The 23,134-nt window shown below is 47.3% G+C and overlaps 1 protein-coding gene across 4 annotated transcripts in view; it reads right to left on the bottom strand.

The window, feature by feature from the left end:
- Positions 1-23,134, bottom strand: part of RALGAPA2 (Ral GTPase activating protein catalytic subunit alpha 2) — a 3,672,963-nt gene that overhangs the window by 1,643,275 nt on the left and 2,006,554 nt on the right. For all 4 annotated transcript variants that reach the window (XM_069608069.1, XM_069608071.1, XM_069608070.1 and 1 more), the window contains one exon: positions 20,986-21,114. In XM_069608069.1, the coding sequence (XP_069464170.1) occupies positions 20,986-21,114 (129 nt within the window). The remainder of the gene's footprint in view (positions 1-20,985; positions 21,115-23,134) is intronic.

Below are 23,134 nucleotides of genomic sequence, written 5' to 3'. Positions count from 1 at the left end.
TGAGGTACTCTTTGTTGATGGGTTATCCACAATTGATCAGGAGGATGGACAAAGACATAAATGGGCAACAGTGGTTTGACTTGCGGAAGGGGAGTTACGAGACAGTGTTAATGAAAAGATTGCCCATTCACTATTCTGCGCAGGCAGTGGAACTCATAGCGCTCATTGAAGTATTGAGAGCGTCCCAAGGGGGCCAAGTCACACTATAGTCATACCCAGCGTATGTCACAACAACTGCGCACGTCGGTCTATCCTGATGGAAGAGGAGGGGGTTTCGGAGGGCGGATGGGTCTCCAGTGCAGCATGCGGCACTCCTAAAAACACTGACAGAAGCATTATCCCAGCCATCTGTTGTGGCGGTCGTCAAGTGTGCCACCCTCACTAACGGGACAGACAAAATATTGATGGGGAATGCAGCCGACAACGCGGCAGCCAAAATGGCGGCATATCTGCCAAACAAAATGCCTGCCGAGTACATCGTGACTACCCCACCAGTAACAAACATCCAGCAACTTATACAGCATTGTCTATCTCCCAGATAATAGAGTTACAGGGTAGGGCACCAGAAAGGGAGAAGGAATTAGGACTACGAAGGGGATGCAAGCAATCCACAACAGATCTATTATGGAGACAAGAGAGCTCAGGGAAGACAGTAATCCCCCCAAGAACTGATAGCAGTAGCATTTGAACCGTTACACTATCTGTCCCACAGGTCGCAGCAGATATAAAGGAGGACTGGTTTTTACCAAACATCCAGGAGAGAATCACAGAAATGGTCGTACATTGCATCACATGTCAAAAGTTTTAGTACAGGGATGACACTACGGACATTACAGGGCATATTGCCCCAACCTACTGGGCCGATCCGTGAATTACACAGATTATTGCTGATTTGGGTGAACGTTGCAATGGCTCTAGATACCTCAAAGTAGTGGTTTGCCATTTCTAGAGGTGGGTGGAAGCAGGGCCTTGCGCACATCCAGATGCCAAATGTGCTGCCAGTTTCTTGGTACGCAAGGTCTTCCCTCGGTGGGGTGTGTGCGAGGTTTTAAGGTCAGACAATGGCACACATTTTTTAATGCACTATTTCAGCACGTCACAGCACTACTAGGCATTAAGCACCGGATGTGTTAAATTTACCACCCAAAGGCCAACAGCATAGTGGAGAGGATCAATGGGCTCCTCAAAAGCAAATTGTCCAAACTGTGTACCATAATGAAGAACTGGGTGCACTACTTGCCCATGGCCCTCTTCGGTCTACGTACAGCGAAGCAAAGACCACCATTTGTCACATCACAAGGTGGTCACTGATCGGCATATGCACACACCCATATCCCCTGTAAGAAGGGCTTTAGATGCACATAGGGCAGCAGCAGTGTTAGCTGACGATTTTAAGGAGTATTTGACCACACTAACACAGGCAATTAAATGTGTCTCCCGACAGATTGCACCTCCCAGATTTGAGACAATGACTGGTAACATAACAAGGACAGGACAGCAAGTGTGGCCAATTTCTGTGCACAAACATGGACAGATCATATCACAAAACAGACGTGGATTGCAACAGTGGAAAAACCGGTGCAAGTGCACAGGGAAGAAGTATATGGATTGTGTTTTTGTTGCAAGGGTACAGTCTTTGTCGGCAGGAACAAACGTTGCAATAAGACTCCCCTGATTGCAGACATGAAGAAGGGACACATGCTGTAATGGATTACTACTGGGTCTGTGGCCAAGAAGCTTTCTTGCACCTCCCGCCATCATGGAGGGGCTATTGTTAGCTAGCCACTCAGCACTACTAGTAATCCCAAAAGAACACCTGAAGGGGGAGCACTGCCTGCCGAGGAACGAAATTGCGCCCCCCCCTGTATTCGGAAAAGAAGAGAAAAACCTGTTATCCACACAAGAGCTCTGCATCCTGCCAGGGAAAGGACAGTTCCAACAACTAAAGAGGACGTAAAGATTGAATTACATATCTAAAGACTCTTCTTCATTGCTTGCTGAAATGCCAGAAGAATATATGCTTTTCAGCTGAGCAGAATCCTTTTTCACATCTCTACATTTGCTGGGAGTGCAGGCCGCAGCAAATGCCAAATGGTTGCAAATCATGCGTTGGGAGCTGGTGCAGCTCGTGAACGATACAGAGAACGTATTCAACGTGATCAAGGTTGTATTGTATCCACTGAGACTTATGACGATGCAAAACCTTGTGAGATCTCACCCGCTAAATACACAGGGATCTGTCATCCAGGTGAACCAGTGCGGCAAGATCACCTGGGGGAGGGGTCCTCTGGGAGTGGAAGTGGGACACTGGATGGCGAGACGCAGTATCCCCTTCCCCATAACACCTTTACCCCATTCAGCCAGGTAGGATACTTAGGAACTAACACCCCCCCCTTTCCCAACACGAACATTTTCACACGGACAGCTCACTGTGAGAGAAAACGGACTAACACCTGAGCCGTATACCTGGCATGACCCAATACAATGGTCAGGCGATCACTGACCATTACACACACCTGACTTCCATCACACTTCCCTCACATAGATAAAAGGTGGAGCACGAAAGCACACTCTGAGCAAAGCACACAAGGAAGCAACAGTTCCAAGATGGCAATTTAATACAAGGCGAAAGACAGTAAAACAAACGGATTGCAAGGAAGGAAGTGACTGAGCTTTTCACCAGAAGAACTTTACTTTCCGGAACCTTGGAGAATAAGAAACTTAAGACCAGGAATCGATGCTGAAGAATGCTGCATTGTGTGTCAGTTACCCGGGGCTCTCCTGCATCGATAGTCAAGGCGGGGGGAATCGTTTGCCGTTGTGGTCTTGTCGTTGGCTCCTATAACAAAGCAGCACCAGTGAAGTCATCACAGCCGGTGAGTTGGGGAGACTGATACCAGACCGGTCTGTGTTGAAGCCAAGGTTGCAAGCAGCAACATTTTATAATGAAAACTGAAGAGAACAGTGCATGAAGCGTATGTGGCAAGCGACACAAACACAAATAATGAGCAGGTGAGTGATTGAACTTTGAAGCCTGAGAAAGATACAATACCGTAGACAGAGTGTTCTGGCATCGCGTGGGTGCTCATTCGAAAGTCTGTTAGGTATCCAGCTGAAAGGTGGCAAATATGAAGAGTGATAAAGAATTGTGAAATTGAAGTGGCCCTGCAACGGGTCAATCAAAAACCGTGGGCACCGTCAAAAGTCTTCGATAGTTGATGAAATTGTATAGGAAAGTTGGTGCAAGCCCGGCAGAGGAAGATCAGCTAAAAGCTTTTGGTTAACAAGTTTGTGTAAAGTTATGAACATTGTGTTTAAAAGTAATCGGAGCCCGACTGAGGTGGATCCGAGATCGGAGCCCGACTGAGGTGGATCCGAGATCGGAGCCCGACTGAGGTGGATCCGAGATCGGAGCCCGACTGAGGTGGAACCGGGATGAAACAGTGAAACACCCAAGAAATTGGATAAGTAGAAATCCTACGAACATTGTGTTGAAGTGGATTTGAGCCCGGCAGAGGGGGATCCGAGGTGAATAGTGAATCGCCTTAGAAATTGAGTATTTGTGAAAGCCGAGAGGAAAAGAACGTATTGTTTGTTTGTAGCATCAGACTCTCTGAAAGAAGAGACTTTGAAAGACAAAGACTTGGACACGGAAGGCCCAGATGCTAATGATTCAACTGTATCTTTGTGCTAGAGAAGCCAGAGACTGTGCTAAGCTCGAGTGTACCTCCTTGTCTTGTGCTGAAATCATGGGTAAGGGAGGCCAACAGCCTGAACATCCCGACATATAATTTTGTGAACACTTCCTTCTTTTTCGTGAACACTACCCCCACACTATTTGTATTTAGTGGTAAGGATTGGCAATAGGTTTATTAGTATAAACCCTTTTATTTTGACAAGACACTACAAGGATTGCATTATTATTTGATGGCCGTAGCTTGCTTCCATCTGTAGATTTAGGATTAGATAGGCGTTCTTCAAACCCTTTTTGAAGTTCAATAAGCACCCTTGACCTGGTCACTTGTGTCTGTCTTACTGTTGATACCATGCCTTCCTTACACCGCTATGCGCTGGACATGTTAACAGCAATGGAAGGTAGGGTTTGCAAAATGTTTGGCGATTCGTGTTGCACGTTCGTGCCTTCAGAGGATGCAGAGAATGAGCTATTATCCCACATCATTGCAGCCGTCCATAGTCTGGGTGTTCGCATGAAGAAGGGAGGAGTACAGGAGAGTGACTAGTTCACCATGACATTTGACTGTGCCATGTCGTGGCTTGGAGCAATCATTAAGATGTTGATGCCCTTCATCGTGTTCATCCCTGTTATTGTCATGATCTCTGCTTCCAAAAGGTCAGGGTTTTCCCAACTCCCTTGGAAGCAGATCCATAACCCAGGTTCCGAGTGCCAACCAGTCCCAATTGGGACCTTTTGGACCCAATCCTGGCGCCAGTGGCACCAGGCTCATAAATATGCCCAGTCCCAGCGCTGGAAGCGCCGGGCTCATAATGCTTGGGTGGACTTAACCTGCAGCAGACCACGCTGCTTACTTGCCTGCTAGTTGAGCCTCTGATCCTCTTCTGTTTGGAACTACTTTTCCTGTTGGGTGGGGCAGGAGCCACTCCCTAGGTTCAGAACACTGGAACTCTTCTGGAAAGCAGGAACTCTTTTCTTACCTAGGCGTGGCTGTGGAAGGAGACACCTAAGCACTACAGGAGGCTATTTAAACCACACCCGATGGATGAATCTTGCTTTGCGTTATTCTGTATCCTCTGCAGCAGAACGCTCATCGTGTCTTCTGCATCTGATCCTGGGCCTAAGGGAAAAGGCTTACCATCTTGAATCCAGTCTTCAGCAACACCTATAAAGACAAGAAAGAACAGGTTAGCATTACGGTCTTCAGTGACAACGCTTCACTTACCTGGTCCATCGGCTGTCACCAACGCCTCGCGCTGCATTCCGGCATCTGAAAGACAAAGGCTTACCTACTCTTCGTGCGCTCCGGAGGTCTTCGCACTGCATTCCGGCATCTGAAAGACAAAAGCTTACCAACTCTTCGCACGCTCCGGAGGCCTTCGGCGCTGCATCCCGCATCTGAAAGACAAAACAAGGTGCGCTTGAAGACATTGGGGAACTTTAATACTCACGTGCCATTACTCCTTTCCACATCTAACCCAGTGGGTATTCCGGCACCCTGCAGCCGCTCCGAACTTGTACCTGCACAATAAAAAGACAGTTAGAGCGCATCGTGAAGCAGGCAACAAGCGCTTACTTACGTGCTTCCAGGCGCTTCTATTCATCACACGGGCTCCATCTTCAACTCACTTCAGCCCGTCATCCGCCATCGCCGGAACCCTGCAAAACAAGAGACATCATTACTAAAGACTTTTAAAGACATTAGAATTACTCGAAACTTACCGTTCGTGCAGTAAACGACGGACAGCAGTCCTCTGAAGTCAAGAGGCCTGCTCCCCTTATCCAGTGAAGAAACTGGTTACAGCACCCTGCCCCGAGGCAGATGGAGAGCACGGCGTTCACTTACCTAAGGTGAGAGCGTTAACCTTTGGGGTTCTACAGGAGAAGAGAAAGGGAAGAAGAGAGAGACATTCAATAACCCAGTTCATTAATCCCATATTTTCTATCTGCAGACATCTTACCCTTCGAGTCAGACATACAGTGCACAGAGGTCCAGCCCAAAGAGCCAGCCGTGTGTTACACATCACCTTTGAAGATACGGTATACGCCCAGTCAAGACCGGCGCCTCTACGGGAATCAGGTGAGCGTTACAGTTATTTTCTGCACCGGTCAACTGGGCCTTCGATGTTGTGCCAATGTGGCATCCAATTGTGCAAGAATGATGGTGTCAATTGGGGTTTCAAAAGCACCTCGCAAGACAAAGGATAGTGAAGTACAAACTGATCTCCCACAGTGTGGCCCTAAGCATGAAATGCTCCCCATCCTGTATGGAAATTAAGTTGATCACTTATACCACACGATCATTACTCCACCCCTTGATATAGAGAATTATACCGAGGTTTGGGTGAACCTGGCGGGGGGTGGAGATGCATTTATTTGACTTGTTCACCTGTGGAAAATGCGCGCAGGGGGGAAAGTTTGCAGTCAGTATGCAGGATGTGGGTACCAAAAAAAGGAACACAGCCATACACAGAGGGGGGACAGTGGGAGCGCAGAGGTAATACTAAGTTTGTTACTGTAGAAGTAACAAAAGGGGTGAATTTTGGGAAGGGGCAACTCAGTCCTACCACCGTCAGTGCTTTAGAGTAAGGCAAGAGGCATTCAAAGCACTATGATGGGCCAGGGGGGAGCGGGACAGTGGTAGGTCCCCACCCCAATATAATCAACCCACATAGTATAACCCAAGGCGCGAGCAAGACTGCCATTCTGTATAGACGTTAGTGCATTCTGTGTAGATGTTAGTAACTATAGTTTGGAGACAAGGCCTACACAGCAAATGCAGCATTTCATGCACTAGGCAATAATTGCGAGACAAGGTGAATCTCCAGCCATGACAGAGCTCCCATGAGGACAGCCCACACCCCCCCCAACAGCTGTAAAGCTCATTCACTGTTCTAAAAGTGTTGCAAAGATGTTTTTCGATGTGCAAGTAATGTGCCCTACAAGGCCGCAATCATAGACAGGCGACTGGTGTGCATGTTATCTCAAACTAGCAAAAGCCTCACCCGGACCACCCTAGGCGACCACGAGTAACAACTCATATAACTGACTAAACCTAAAGATCCCTGAATTCCCTGGCACCAGGTGCCCTTTGACCACCAACCCGAAAGTAACAAGTCCTGAAATGTTCAAAGACGACGGACAGTGCACGTCTGAGCGACAACTGTTTCATTTGTATTGCGAGGTGTTGCGAGGAATAAATTATAGCTCAAAATGGGGGTGGAGACCTTGGAGCCAGCTGGCGCAGAAGGCAGTCCATGAAATGTGTGTGTGGAGGTTAGAGTGCCCCAGAACCTCCCTTGAGCCAGTCTTAAAGCCTGCCAGGTGGACAGTATAATGATAAAAGTAGCATTGTGTTAGGATAGTTAATTGGTTCTTTGACCTTCGTCGGTGGGAAGAACAAGTTACCCAAATGTTATTTCGACTGGATGTTCCTACCACGTATTCCTCATCTTGTGATATTTCTATATCCAGCTTCAGCTGCTTCAGAAACAAAATTCAGCAGAGGGCGCTGCGCGAAGATGTCTGTCGACTTCAATTCCCTCGGAGGCCTCCACCTCGATGTCGACGTCATCGATGATAAAAATTGCGTGCAGTGACCATTGGCTTCAGTTCCGTTTTTAAAGCATGTATAGGATATCCTACACCCGACAGTTACTCCTCCTGAAAGAGGGAAGACTGCAATCACATGGAAAATTCTACTGCAGGGCAGTTTGGGAGGGGCGATGAGGAATACGTGGGAGGAACATCCAGTCGAAAGAACATTACCATGCGTAAGTAACTTGTTCTTCGAGTGGATTGTGTCCTCCCACGTATTCCTCATGTTATGATAAACTCCCAAAGCAGTGTATCTATTCCTGGAGGAGGGAGTCCGAATTTTCAGAATCATAATAATTTAGGAGTTCCTTCATAGGTCTGTGTGCACAGACTGTAGCACTGCCTTTCCAAATAAACCTTCCCGGCTTGAGGAGTCGTCTAGATTATAGTGTTTGGTAAAAGTGTGTATGGACGAACATGTGGCTGCCGCACAAATATCTTTAATTGGGACACCCCTCTGTAATGCAGAGGAGGTAGCGATGCCCCTGGTCAAATCCCTTCCTGTAAATATGTAGCATTCAGATATTTCTAAATGAATCCATCATGAGAAAGTTTATTTAGAAATTGCCATACCCAACTTGTGGCCCGTGTAACCTACAAAAAGTTGGTCATGTCTTATTTTAGACAACCTGAAGATGTAAAATGTCAGTGCACACATTGGATCAAGCCTGTGTAACCTCTCATCTTCCTTTCCAGGATGAGGAGGATAAAATGAAGGTAACATTTTTTTTGAGTTAAAAGACACAATCTTAGGTAAGAAGGTCGGTTTCACCTTAAGGACCCTTGTCCTTATAGGAAATTGTGTAAGGAGGCTTGCAGGACAAGGCCTGAAGTTCGCTCACTCGCTGATGTAATGGCCACTAAAAGGATGGTCTTTAAGGTTAACAGCCTTAAAGGGCAGGTATGGATAGGCTCAAAAGGAGCACACATTAGAAATTTTCCGGGAGGTCCCAAACCTCCATTACGTCCTGCCGGTCCCAATCCTTGTATCTCAACCTCTATAGAGAGGGAGAGGGAAAGGGGGGCGAAAGTGGGGCGAAAGGGGGGCGAAAGGGGGGCGAAAGGGAGGAGAGGGGGAGAGGGGGAGATCTTTGTGGAAGACGTATTGGAGGGCAGATGACATGTCCATGAAGGTCTGGGTACCACATCCTCCTGGCCCAATCCGGAGCAATTAGGATCATGGATTTCCTGAACCTCCTGATGAGTTAAGGAATGACGGTGTCAGTACTCACCACGACTCGGGCAGGAGGTAGATGGACTTTGTACTGCTGCGTAGTATAACCTAGACCAAGTCTCATCACTGAGGGTGATCTTTCCAATACACGCCCCTCTATTCATTGACAATACACAACGGAGGAGTACATCAATTGCATTGATGATGTAACTCGAGTCTCCAACCTCGGTTCTCAGCACTGTGAAACACAAGGAGAGGAAATGTACACAATTACCCTATGACCTCAATTAAGGAAGGGAGGCTTGGCCAAACATGGGATCTTACAGAGAGTTTTGTAGGAGTAGTAATCAAAGGGAAGGAAATGCTGAGGAGGATGTCCAGTTTTCCAAGAAGTAAGAGAAAATGTGAGGAAGGAGGCAAGCTTAGTAAGGAACTAGAAACCCGGACGGCATGAGGGACGCACTAGTAACGGGAAGATGCACAAGATTTCTGCAAGGCGTCCAAGGTTCTGTGCACTTCGGAGAGTTCTCGCGTAAGGTTTCCAGTAAAGTGGAAAAACAGTGCCGTACACATGGGAACGTCAAGGCAATCCGTGGGACAGGCAAGTAGATTCAATCCGAGCGGTGAAGAAATGAAGCAGTCTTGGAATGCAGAAGCAGTCCGAGGGACTGCCAGGTAGGTTTCAGTACCGTGCGGTCAACAAAACAAAGCTATTCCAGAAGGCAGCGGCAGTCTGAGGGACAGGCAGGTAGGTAGGTTCAGTATCTTGCGGTCAACAAACAAAGCAGAATCTGATGTCAGAGGCAGTCCGTGAAACAATGAGCAGGATCAGGAACTACAAATTTCAGGCGGACTTCTATGAATGCCCTAACTTCAATCAGAGGCACCTTGTTGGATGACGGGAAGTGCTTTATGGGAGCGCAATGGGCGGACCTTGCATTGCAGTGCGGCGTGAGTGGTCATGTGACAGCAACGAAGCACATGCTGTGCTGCAGTCAAAAGCAGCATAGCTGAGTAGCGTTTACGAGCTCTGTGGGCGACGTATTGCAATGGCAATTTCCAACACCGGAAGAAGGGGGAGGCCGCATAGTGGAGCAAACAGAGAGAACGTGTCTGCCGGGAATAGAGTGAACCAAAAGAATTATCACAGCCAGTTGGGACTGTTACAGTATCCTCCCCAAAGGCACCGACACACCCTGGAAATATGGAACCGCTTCATCAGCAAAGGGGCATGAATGTCCTCAAGAGGTTCCCACGTTCAAGCCTCAGGGCCATCACCCTTCCAGTCCACAAGGTAATGAGACATCTGCACGCATCTCCATGTCCAGAAAGTCTCCAACCTCGTACAACAATCAGGGCTGGTTGAGTAGCCAAACGAGTGGCCGGCAAGCATGGCATAAGAGAAACATGGAAAACAGGGTGTACCCGCCAATGAGAAGGGGGATCCAGACGCACCGCAAATGGGTTGATGAGGCAGGAAATTATTATAGGGACCAACATAGCAAGGAAGAAGCGACTTCTTGCCCAGGATGTTCAGGTTCTTGGTAGACAACCAGACACGCATGCCCACCTGGTAATCTGGTGCTGATGAGCGGTGAGTATCTGCAAACCGCAAGGTGCATCCGGACACTTTTGTGTAATGACACCAGATCACGGACACAGGAGCAAGCAGCTGGATTGTCCAATGGAATGGACGGATCCAAAGGAAAGGATCTGGGGTGTTGGCAATACAATGCATACAAGGGAGGGACTCCGGTTGATAAGTGAAGAGAGATTTGTTGTAGGCAAACTCAGCGGAATGCAGGATGGACAGCCAGGTATCCTGATGTTGCAGGCATAAACAACAAAGGTACTGCTCCAGAGTGGCATTCATTCTTTCTGTTCGTCCATCGGTCTGTGGATGTTAAGCACTAGAAAAACGGTCTTCTATATGAAAGGAGGAACTCAAAGCTTTCCAGAAATGGGAAGTGAATTGAGAACCTCGGTCAGTGACAATGACCGAAGGCAGACCAAAGAAACTAAATACATGCCTGAGAAAGATCAGTCAATGTAGGAGCTGAAGGAAGGTCAGTACAAGGGACAAAGGCTGCCATTTTGGTTAAGTAATCCATCACCACCTTGATGGTATCAAAGCCTCGTATTGGAGGGCTTGGAGGGGATGGGGGGGGGGGGTTCAGTTCGACAATAACCATAGAAATCATGTGCCAGGGTTTATGAGGCATCAGAAGGGGTTGTAGCAGTCCCTAGGGCTGGTTTTGCATTGGGCGCAGATTGCGCAGGAAGAGCTATAATCCACTACATTACGTAACATAGAAGGCCACAACACCACCTGTGCAACAGCTTCATGGACTAATGGCTACCAGGTTGTGTGGCAATCAAAGATTCGTGACACCACTGTAGGGCATGATAACATGCTTCATCCGTGGGGATGTAGATTCTCTATTGGATACAGGGCAAACCATTGATGGCATCCAGGTTCTATCCTCGAAGTTCGGCCGGTTTAAGAGAAACACAATCTTGGATCAGTTTTCTGAGTGTCTGTTGTGGGGCACAAACGCAAGCCATTAGATAAGGAAGAACAAGATGATAATCTGTGCGTACTGGAACTGGGTTAGCATTCAGGCAGCAGAGAGCATCTGCTTTGGCATGCAGACGAGCAGGACGAAAGGAAATGGAAAAATCAAACAGCGAGAAGAACGAGTGCCAACGTGCTTGCCTCGCCGTTACACACTTTATAGTTTTGAAGGCCAAAAGGTTAAGATGGTCTGAAACACACAGTAACGGCATGTCGAGCACCCAGTAGGTGGCGCCTCCACTCGGTGAAGGCGTTTTTGATCGCCAAGAGTTCGCGTTCAGTAACCTGTAAGGCATAAGTTCAAAGGAATAAACGGTGACCACATGGATTTCCCCGGTATCGGAACACAGATGGGAGAGGATGGCCCCAACGGCTATGCCGAAAGCGTCGGCCTCAACATAAATAGGATGTCGGGTTAGGGTGCTGCAGAAGAGGGGCAGTACTAAAGCCCGATCTGAGGGGGTGAAAGGCCTCCTGCGCGCATTGGCGTTCCAGCAAAAAGGTGTTTTAGAGCTGGTCAGGGCCATCAAAGGCGCATCAACGGAAGAATAGGAACGTATGAACCGGCGGTAAAAATTGACAAAGCCGAGAAAAGACTGCAAATACTTTGTTAAGGTGAATACAGGCCAGTTGAGCACTGCTTTAACCTTTGAATGGTTCATCCTAAATCCTCTGTGATATCGTACCCCAGAAATTCATCCTCAGTGCATTGTACAAGCATTTTTCGGCCTTGACGAACAGCTGATGTTCTTTCAGCCGTTGTAGAACAGAACATTATAAGTTACTCTAGTGACTTACATGCTCCTAGTCCATAGTCCCCTTTCCTTCATACCGTATGTAAAAAAACCTTTAAAGTTAGAGGTGCACTGGGGCGCGGCCCTGGGAGCATGCGCTCCCATGACTGCGCCCACCGGCGCCACTCCTTAGTCTCCATTGACGCATCGACAATATTACCATTGCCTAAAGACACCAGTTTTATTAGGGGGGAGGATGGTGGGACGTATGGAGGAAAGGGGACTATGGACTAGGGGTATGTTAGTCACTACGGTGAGTAACTTATTACTCCTACATCCCGTTCCCGTTCCTCCATACTGTGTGGGCAATTACAACTGAGTGTAGCCCCAGGGTGGAGAAGTGACCCTCCTTAAGGAAACAAGTTCCTTAATACTGCCTCCCCGAATGGCACGTCTGACCTGGAGCCGGCATCCAAACAGTAGTGCTTGTAGAAGGCTGAAAGAGTGACCCATGTGGCCGCCCTGCTAATGACATGCCACAGAACGTGCCTCTGGAACACGACTGCGTGGCCTTGGTTCTGATAGTGTGGGCATGCACGATTGCCGGAAGTGGCTTGTGCTGCCCCTCATAGGCCTCCTTAATGGCCGAAACCAACCACCTTGCTATGGAGGCCTTAGAAGCCTGATATTTGACCCCCCCTCCCGAAGGTGAAAGAGAGCCTCGGATTTGCAGAAGCTCTTAGTTATGTCCAGGTAGAATTCTAGACAGTGCAGGACCCTCTGTGCATCGTCATTGGGGTCCGTTGAGAAAATAGGTAGCAATATCTCCTCATTTAGGTGGAACGAAGAGACAACTTTGGGCAAGAACATGGGGGTGTGTTGTGAGGACCAGCTTGTCCCTATGAAAGGTAGTGTAAGGCTCCAAAGCCACCACAGCTTGGATTTCGCGGACCCGGCCTGCAGACGCAAGACCCACCAGAAGGGCTATCCTAATGGTGACTAGCCTGATCTCCACGGATGTCCTTGGCTCAAATGGTTCATGCGCTAAAGTGCCCAATACTATGTTGAGATCCCACACGAAGTGTGGCTTCTTGATAGGTGGGTATGTCTTAACCACCGGGTTAGAGATGAGAAAACAACCTCCTCCAAGTTCCGGTAGGCTCTGATGGTCGCCAGATAGGTGCAGCATGTGTCAGGTGTGCAGAGAAGGCTAGCACATCGTCCAATGGGCAAATAAGAGTATCGACCACCTTTGACTCCGCCGAGTGGCAAAACCTAGTCCACTTACTTTTGTACTGGCTCCTGGTAGCATCACTCCTAGCACCCTGTATGATGTCCAAAGACGCAGATATTTTAATGTGACCTGTTCAGGAACCACGCTGCCCAGTGGAAGGTGCATCAGTGGCTGGTCCAAGCCATCGCCACCCTCCTCTGAAAAGCCATGTGAAACGGCAACACCGGGTCAGTGGGCGAACCTTGATCCAGGATGTCCGTCAAATCATCCTGAGCAAACTCAACAGGTGGAGCGGACCACCCCAAGTATTCCGTCACCCTTGACATGAGACGCCGATGGGAGGAATCTGCATGTGCCCCAGGCTCAGGTCAGCCAAACTCAACCTCCGGAGAGGTGTCAAGGCCACTAGCGTCATGCAATGACTGACAGAGTTCCTCCATCTGACTATGCCCAGACAAAAGGTCATCTGGGAGGCACAGGCAAGGCCATCTCCTCATCAGACAGTTCCTCAACCTCTGAAATATCCTGTATTTTTGATTGGACAGTCCTCTCCCCCTTCCAACTAAGGAGTAAAAGCGAAAGGACCTACCCCTCCAAGGTGTGGAAGTGGGGCGGTTTTGTGTCTAATAGCAGAACCAAGGGATTTTTCTGCTGGTTTGGAGGTCTGCAGTTTCTCCAGGCTCTCGTCCGCCTTGCTACCAAATAAACGTGTGCTATCAAAGGGCATGTTAAGCAGTCTGGCTTGCGCATCTGGAGCAAAACCGGACTTTCTTAACCAGGCAAATCTGCACATTACTGTACTAGCTGCAATGAACCTGCTGATACTGTCCGCAGTGTCGAGACCTGTCTAGGGATTCGCACATTGCGTCCTTCCCATCCTTGACTAGATCTAAAAATCTGTTTCTTTCCTCCCCTTCGGGGATATGATCAGCCGTCATTGCTACACATTCCAAAATAGTATGAGTGAATCTGGCCAACGTGCACGTAGCATTTGCTGACTTTAGGGCCATACTTCCAACAGAGAAAACGTTCTTGGCTCAAGCGTCGTAACGCTGGTCATCTCTGTCTGGGGGAATAGTCTGGTATGCGTTTTGTTTTCAGGTTGATGTGGCAGCTTTTGCCACCAAATCTTCAGGAGTGGGATGCTTCGTCAGGTAACTGGGGTCACTACTGGGCTCCCTGTATTTGGATGTTCATTTCTTATTCAGTGCCGGAATAAATTCTGGCATTTTCTTGTCGAGTTTTTCGACCTGGGCATGGCTTTCATTAGCCTTCGAGGAGGTCAAGGCTGCATTCTCGAATACTTGCATAATTTATTGTTGTTTAAACTTTTTTTTTTGAAGAGTCACCTCAGCGCAAACATGATACAGGTGTATTAAAAGCATTGCAATATGGAAGTAACAGTATACATGTGGTAAACAATACAATGGATGAAGCGTGGATGCTGGAGAAAAATCACTTTCGGATAGCATGTCACATAAGTAGACTCTGAAGGAAGCCCATATGTCCTTGGGGCGCCTAGTTATCGGCATAGTGATTACGTGTTGCTCTTCGCATTCGCTGACAAATGTAAGTTAACGTCAAAAATCATCAATACGGGGGGCATTACGGCTTTCCAACATTTCAATATAAAGCGTTTTGCAACAACACAAGCTACATTAAATAAGTGTCTGTGGCCTCCGCTACCTAACCGATGTCCCCAAACAGATATTTCAAGAGAAAACAATGAAGCCGGGATCGACAATCTTTTCAAGGATCTCTGCGACTGCGCCCAAAATACATCAAAGGACATGCCCTGTACATATGAAAAGCGTTAGCGATCGGTTCGCCACATTCTGGACATTTCCCCAGAGCAATCTACTCCAAACTTGGCTAACTTGGCAGGGGAATAATGGAGCTGATTAAGAATCTTAAACTGAATTAAGCGTAAGCCAGCGTTCAAAGACACAGACTTGGTGAGTTGGCAGCCTGTAAGCCATTGTTCCTCGTTCAGCGTGACACCCAAGTCTGTTTCCCAGTTTGTTTTTACAGTATTAAGAGATCTGGAATGTACCTGCACTAAAGCATATAAATTAGAGATCCCCTTCCTTGCTCCATTAGATGCCATTATGAATACTTGCATAATTTTGACTCTGAACTTCTACTCAGCTGGAGAAGCTGATTTCGTTAGGCATTTTACCAGTCTGTGGAGGAACTAGATGACGAAGACGGCAACCTACGGTGCCTTTTCCTCGAACGACGTGAAGATGACAGGTGGTGAGAACCACTGAATGATCTTGATCTTTTAGTCTTTTTAAAACGAGGCGAAAGATCTCTCGACTCACCCGATGACTCTTTTTGACAGGGGTCGTCCCCGATGTGGGTCCGTAAGGGACATCTTCGCCCCACAATCCTGGCACTTCTTAAACTCCGATCTCTGAGTCGAAGATGCTAACGATGGGGCAATTTTTAAGATTTTACTTGAAGATACTCAATAGGCAATCGTAGCGCACTGTATCCGAAGCGATAGTTTTCGCGCAAAAACGGAACTGAAGCCAACGGTCGCTGCACACGCTTTATAACATCAATGATGTCGACATCGAGACAGAGGCCTCTGAGGGACATCGAGTTGACAGACATCGACACGCAGCGCCCTCTGCTGGAAAACATTTCTGAAGCAGCTGAAGCTGGATATGGAAATATCATAAGATGAGGAATGTGTGGGAGGACACAATCCATTAGAAGACTATGATCTCCCTCTGCGGCACTCACCTGATGCAAGACAGACGGACTGGGCTGGAACCAAGGACCTGGCATCCCTTATGTGGCAGGAGGATCCAAAGGCAATACCGGCTCTCCGTTCTCACCAAGAAGAGAGCCCTTATCCAAGCCCGCATCTCTGAGGCATCAAACAACTCGGCCGAACTCTTTAAAATCTGCAAGGAGCTGGCCAACCCTGCTGCAGTCTCTACCTCTCCTGTCCCCTCCCAGGCCCTCTGCACTGCACTGGCCTCGCACTTCATCTCAAAAACTCAGGACATCCTGTCCTCGCTCTCCTCCACTCTCCTCCCTCCCTCTCTTCCCGGCTCTTCCTCTTGCTCTCTTGCAGCCACCCCTCCGCCCTCCTTCTCTGCTTTTCCACCTTTTTCTGCTGATGAGGTTTCCAGACAAGTCCGATCTATGAAAGCCTCGTCTAAACAGGTTCACCCCTGTTCCTCCAAAACCATCAAGGACCACATCGACTCCCTGGCTCCTGCCCTAGCTGACTTTTGCAACCACTCTTTCGCCTCTGGAGTCTTCCCATCCCCCCTCAAGCACTCCCTTGTGCACCCCCTCCTCAAGAAACCCTCTTCCGACCCCTCCTGCCCGGCCAACTATCGCCCAATCTCCATTACTCCCTTCCTGGGCAAGCTCCTGGAGAAACTGGCCATCTCCCAGCTTAACCTCCATGCTGAATATGTTGGTAATCTTCATGACCATCAATCCGGCTTCAGAGCGGCCAGAAGCACGGAAACTGCTCTCCTGAACATCCGTGAGGACCTGCTCCTGAACCTCGATTCCAACACTCCCTGTGTTCTCATTCTGCTCGATCTCTCCTCTGCCTTTGACACTGTCAACCATGCCATCCTGCTCAACCGTCTCCGTGATAACCTGGGTATCACTGGTCAGGCTCTGGCATGGCTGACCTCTTTCCTTTCCGGTCGACCCTCCCAGGTCCAAATAGGCTCCTTCCACTCTGACATCTTTTACTCCACCTGTGGTGTCCCCCAGGGATCCAACCTCTCTCCCTGGCTTTTCAACCAGTATCTGGCACTCCTTGCCCACCGCATCGCCGCTCTCTGCCCCCACTTTCAGTGCTATGCGGACGATACCCAGCTCATTTTCAGGCTACCCTCGGCCTCCTCCTCTCCTTCCCTCATCTCCGACTGTCTGTCTGCTATCCAGGAATGGTGTGCCGCCAATGACCTCTGCCTTAACGCCAGTAAGACTGAGATTCTACTCATCGGCACACCCACTCCCTCCTTTCCTGCAGCTCTCTGGCCGGCCTCCCTTGGCCCCCTTCCTGCCCCTACCTGCAAAGCTAAAAACCTCGGGGTCATCTTCGACTCCACACTCTCCTTCTCTCCTCATATATCTGACGTCTCTAAGAAGTCACACTACCAGCTGCACCTCCTCAGAGGTATTCTTCCCTTCCTCTCCTTCCCCCAGAAGCTCACTGTCTCCCGAGCCCTGGTTCTCTCAAGGCTGGACTACTGTAACAGCCTCTATCTTAATCTGCCTGCCTCCACTCTCCGCCCTCTGCAACTTATCCAGAACAGAACTGCGAGACTTGTCCTTGGCCTCAAGCCCAGGGACCGTATCTCTCCAGGACTGAAATCTCTTCACTGGCTCCCAGTGGCTGCGAGGATTAAGTTCAAAACCCTCTGCATTGTCCACAAGGCCTTCTGGGGCCTGGGGCCTAAATACCTTCAACTCTCTCTTCCTAAATATCTGCCTTCACGAGCCCTTCGCTCATCCGTCTCCAACTCCCTCATGTTCAGCCGCTTCTCGAAGCAACGAGCTGGGGGTAGATCTCTCTCCGCAGCAGGGGCCTCCCTCTGGAACAGCCTTCCTGCCTCCCTGAAACTTGAGGAGAACCATCTCCGGTTCCGGAAGCACCTCAAAACCTTCCTCTTCGCTTCTGCCTTCTCTCTCCCTCTCCCTTGCTAAACCTGCTAACCTCCCCACTGAAGTCTGCACTAAACCTGCATCTGGGCCACTCTGTGACCTCGGTCCAGGGCCCAGCCACTCTCCACTTGCACTGCCTCCCTGGCTCCTCCTGCACTGTGGGACTGTCACTGCATCCCTACAGCCCCCTTCCCAGCACTTGCTCTGCACTTACCTCGCACTTGCCACCAGCTGGCCCTTTTATTTATTATTTATTATTTTATTACGCTACTTACCTTGTACTGCACTTTCCCCCCCCACCTCCTCCCCCTGCACTTTCTCCTTTTCCCCTTACCTCTGCACTTGCACGATCTGAATGACACCTGGCCTAGTAGGATCGTTTGTCTGTCTTCCCCTTGTTTCCCTCCCTCCCTGCCTCGTCGCGCCTTGAAACACTTGTGTATAGGCGCGTTACAAATACCATATCATATCATATCATATCATATCATATAGGCGCCCACCATCATTGATGACGATGTGTTTCTTTATAATATTCGGCTTGTATAATTTTTTGGCAGAATGTTCTTAGCAGCAGAGTTCTTTGATGTTCCTCTCATCTGTGTGTGAGATTAAAACTTGTTATCCTTACAAGATCGACGTGGGCCTTTCTTCCTTAACAGGTTGTATTCTCTTTGGTGTGAGCGTTCAGGGACTTGCCTTCAATTGCAATACTTTAGACATACGATTCTGATGCATTGGTAGACTGACAAAAAGAGGTACATCTCCAGTTTACACAAGAGCACCTTAAAAACAGAGAGAGCGGGAACATCAACTGCAAAATAAAAACAGGAAAAAAGTAGAGGCATAAAAAAAAAAACTAAAGACATCATCATCCAAATCGAACGACAAATAAAGAAACGGACAAACCTGGATGCCAAAAGTTCACCAGAAAATAGACAAATGGCACCAAAACATTACTGTAACTCAAAAACACACATTTTGCTGTAGAAGAGCATGTGTTATAGTGTATGAAATTCGTCAAACTTGTTGACGGGTTGCTTTCTAACATTTACTTGAAACAAAAGTTTATTTGGGATTTCCCCCTGGCTTTTTGATACAAAATAAATTGTTTCCTGCTGCAATTTTTATCCTGCTTCTTCCCTAAATGCCCTACAACGAAATGTCCAAAAAGATAACTCATAAAAACGTTGATGAGCAAAACATTTTTTGCAGTAAATCTGTATTACGACTGTCCCTTCAACATGAAAGATGCTCAATACAGATGTTGGAAAAATATTGTTAACATTTGGAAACTACTCAATATTGGATTACTATTGTTATGGCCATGGTTCCCCAGCAATTTTTAAGTTAGACCTGAAGAATCTTGAAAAATAAACGTAAGCAAAAATATTCTAAAACACAAATTAGGCAGACTTGGAAACCCCACAGCCATTTTGCAATTATGAAGAAATCCTGGATCTGTACTCTCTGAAACAGAGCTATAATGGCTACATTACCTCTGAAGTAATGAGCAGTCAAGTTGGGTACTTGCTTAGGGTCCATTTCAGAATGGACTGCCTTTTGACATTTTTTGACCATTTTTTATGAATAAGCACTGACACCCAATAAAGCTCTCCCTCTCGATTTAATGGATAAGGTAACTATCACTGTAGAGTGAAGCTTTTTTCTGCCTTGTAATTAAAAGCACAAAACACTGAAGGCACTGATACACAAAATGTTGTGATCATTAAAAAAAAATACTATATAAAAGAGCTAACTGCTAGTCGCTGTATAAAGCTCGCAAACAATATATCTTAACTATCTAAAAACAAAAACTCATTTTTCAAATTGAGTAACTTTAAATGACAGGAGTACATATGTTTAATTGGATTACGGGTTATTCAAGTGAGAAAAAGAATGTAGTCTGACTGGTCTTGGAGATAAATAGCTGGAAGAAAAATATTAAGTAATTTCAGAATTAATTGTTTGGAAATAGTTAAAACAAGTATTAAACTCTTTTGCAGCAGTCTCTTTAGAGTAGGTAAAATTAGGATTGTAGTGTTGATGCTTTTATGGAAAATTGGGATTTCCGAACTGCAATTTAATGTTGAGAGTAATTTGCTCTGTGACTCCAGTGTAGTTTTGACTTTGCTGTGGTCCATTGGTAGCACTAAAGACATTGCATCAGCGGATAGTCTATATTTTGCACATGAAAGCGGTTTATCCACGTTGGCCTTTCTGGACAATTGAATGCCTATGGAAGATTAGTTCCTTAATATTGAGGGCTTCTGGTCAGTGACTTTGGGAATACCATTGAGCAATTTTCATCCTTTTTTTTCCAGTGAGTGTGACTAGAGTAACTTGAAAGTGTTTAGGGCTCTCTAAACATACATCATTTTTATTCATATATAACTTTATCAGACTGTTGCGTAACCAGCAAATTGGGTTGATTTCCAGGTGGCATGCCAGGTCACCTGCGTACTGTTGCAACTCAGGATCTGCTCTCTGCTATACAAATCTGCCTTTAAGCCCTGGTTGACCTCAGGAATATCAATAGTCTTCAGCTGGGAAATATCTTGGTGAGATAATGCACCCACTGTATAAAGGTATAGGCAAATATGGTTGAATACCATTGGGATGATTGATCTTTAAAACCTCTGTGCAGGACTGAAATGGGTCATGACCATACCTATTATTTCCAGAGCGCCAAAGTTTGAAGATTGACAGCAAGAGTTACAAACAAAAGTTATTATTCTCAAATCAAATTTAGAATGGCAGCTATATATATATTGAAATGCAGACAGCTGAACAGCAGGCTAGCCTTTAGAGTATATTTTATTTTCAGAATTGTCGAGTCCAAACAAGTGACTTGCAAACCAACTGGAGTACTTTTAATGCTAATCTCAGCACTCTGCGACTGAACCCCTAGTTAACACTAAAAATAAGGCTAACATTTTCAAAGGAGGACTGTTTAGTTTAACTCTATGCACTGCAAAGATGTCATTAAGCTCAGGAGGCTTTAACTGTTGAAGCAGGATGAAGTTCAAGATTAATTTCTACATGTGGAGACTTTTCTGATGGCAAAGGCATCTACTAGACTTGTCACTCTGAACTACAATAGTGTCACGAGAAACAACATGAGCAAATGGGTCTCATGGCCCAATCCCTAGAAATGAGCACCACCTTCAGTAGGAAAAGAGTTCAAGAAACTAAGGCCCCGGAGCCTAGCAACTATGCATTTTACAAGTAGAAGAAGCAGCTGAGGAACCAAACTGCACAGTAGCTAATCGTTTCAAACCTGTAATGAGGAGAACATGTGCTTAAACAGGAACTAAAACAATATGAGTATACCTTTATGTCTTCATTTCCTGTGATGAGCTCATCTGTTCCAAGGATTGATTGAAGTAATGGAATCTCTTTGTAGACGTTTGGAAAGCACACAAGGGATCCAAGAATTATCTGAGCTTCTACACGTGGAGCCTACAAAATAAACCAGAAGATGAACTGCCATTACTATGTTGTTTTATACAAGTAAAACGTTTGCCTACTAGATGCTGCAACAATAGTAGCAGATGTATATTGCTATTTAGTGATTAATTCTTTTAATGGGAAAAATCAATTGTTTCTCTGCATTGAAATGCTTATTTACTTAGAACCTTAAAGAAGCTTGCTACTTCAGTTAATCTCCACTAGCTCCTACAACAAAGAGAATCCCAGTTTCCATTTTGAAGCTCTCCTAGTGAGATGCCATATTGTTAGCGGATGACCATAAATGTAAACCAAATATTTATACAAACAGAATTGTAGACATAACAAGGTAGTAAAATAAGTAAACAAGCTATTTACCTCTTGTATTAAGTCGAACAGGAGACAGACAAGGTGGCATTTTTCAGTAAAGTAGTTATTTATCTGAATACCCAAAACCTATGCTGACCCTGTTTCTCAGCCCTATTCTCAAGGAAAAAACGAGTCTACAAGAGTACCCGTCAGGATGTCCTAGAAACTAAATAAAGTTTGCCATCTAGAAACCTGTTCTATCCAGGTTTCTGTCCCTAACACTATAAAGAGGATAAATCGTAACTTTAACAAAGACAAAATAAGGGTCTTTGCCCAAACAAAAGAATGGTGACTGATGTCTGATCCCACTGCGCTGTCTATCAGAAAGGGGTTTCTTGCCCCATTTCACAGTTCAAGTAAAGGCACCAACTGTCTCTTCCACCTTCCCCTCCTCAGGTTGCGCATCAGTCTTTGGTTAGTCTCTTTCTCTGTGGTTTACCTGACACTTTGCTTCAGTTTCTGGTCTTGCCCATCCTTGGAAACAACCTGGTTCAAAAGTCCATCAGGTACTCTCCTTGGGCTCCCCACCACAAAATCTCAAGGTATTTTCCCCAGCTTCTGAGTTTTCCCCCTCCTTGTTGTCCAATCGAACAGCCTGCCTTGGGGCCCGGTTTCTCTCACCCCCCATCTTGGGGCCGGGTTTCTCTCACCCCCCGCCTTGGGGCAGGGTTTCTCTCACCCCCCGCCTTGGGGCAGGGTTTCTCTCACCCCCCCGCCTTGGGGCAGGGTTTCTCTCACCCCCCCGCCTTGGGGCAGGGTTTCTCTCACCCCCCCGCCTTGGGGCAGGGTTTCTCTCACCCCCCGCCTTGGGGCAGGGTTTCTCTCACCCCCGTCTTGGGGCAGGGTTTCTCTCACCCCCGTGCTGGGGCAGGGTTTCTCTCACCCCCATATTGGGTCTCATCTGTTTCACTCCACCTTGGGGTCTGGGTTTGGCTTTTCCGCCCGGCTCCCTGGAGCAATCACATACCTTCTATCCCCATGCGGTTTTCCTCCAGGCAGGCATTCATGTAGGCCGATGAGGCTTCTCCCTTCCGGCTTAATTCTGGTCTTCTGAATCGGATGGAACTGGCACTCTCTTCTAGCTGTCTTCCTGCCGGGAAGAGAGTTGCGTCACTCGTTCGTCACTCAAGCATTCTCTGCTGCTTCAGACTCTCAGGGGACGGGTTCCTCCAGCCCTTGTTGCAGGCGTGTGGGGGGGGGAGGGGTTGGTGAACTGTCCACGGGCTTAGTCACGGTTTGGTCGGTCACGTCAGGCATGTGCTCGCTTTCCTCTGCCACATCTCTCAGGAGGAGGTCTCTCTCTTCCTCTGCAGCGCAGCAGGCTACTCTCCTATCCTTTTCCAATGCTAATTTGGGTCTTTAACCTCTCAATTAAACAAGGAGGTTGGCCTAGCTTTCATTCCTTGTTCAGAGTTGTGCTTGAGAAGGGTCAGAAATCATACCAGCCATTTCTGTAGGATGTTGTAAGTTATTATACAGTTTAATTCTTGAGACAAGGGAGAATAACGCATACCCATGTTTAAGGATTGCCTGTCCTCTAAAGGGGGGAGGGCATCCCCCAGTGTGTTCCTGCTTGCCCTGTTCCCTAGGGGTTGCTGAGCTTAGCGTGCCGACTTCCCTATGGGGGATGGGACAAATTCCCTGGATATGTCACACTCTTTAA

This window comes from Ambystoma mexicanum, chromosome 4q (genome assembly GCF_040938575.1).
Source record: "Ambystoma mexicanum isolate Mex_15411 chromosome 4q, UKY_AmexF1_1, whole genome shotgun sequence".
Taxonomy (NCBI): domain Eukaryota; kingdom Metazoa; phylum Chordata; class Amphibia; order Caudata; family Ambystomatidae; genus Ambystoma; species Ambystoma mexicanum.
This window is presented reverse-complemented; position numbering and strand designations above follow the sequence as displayed.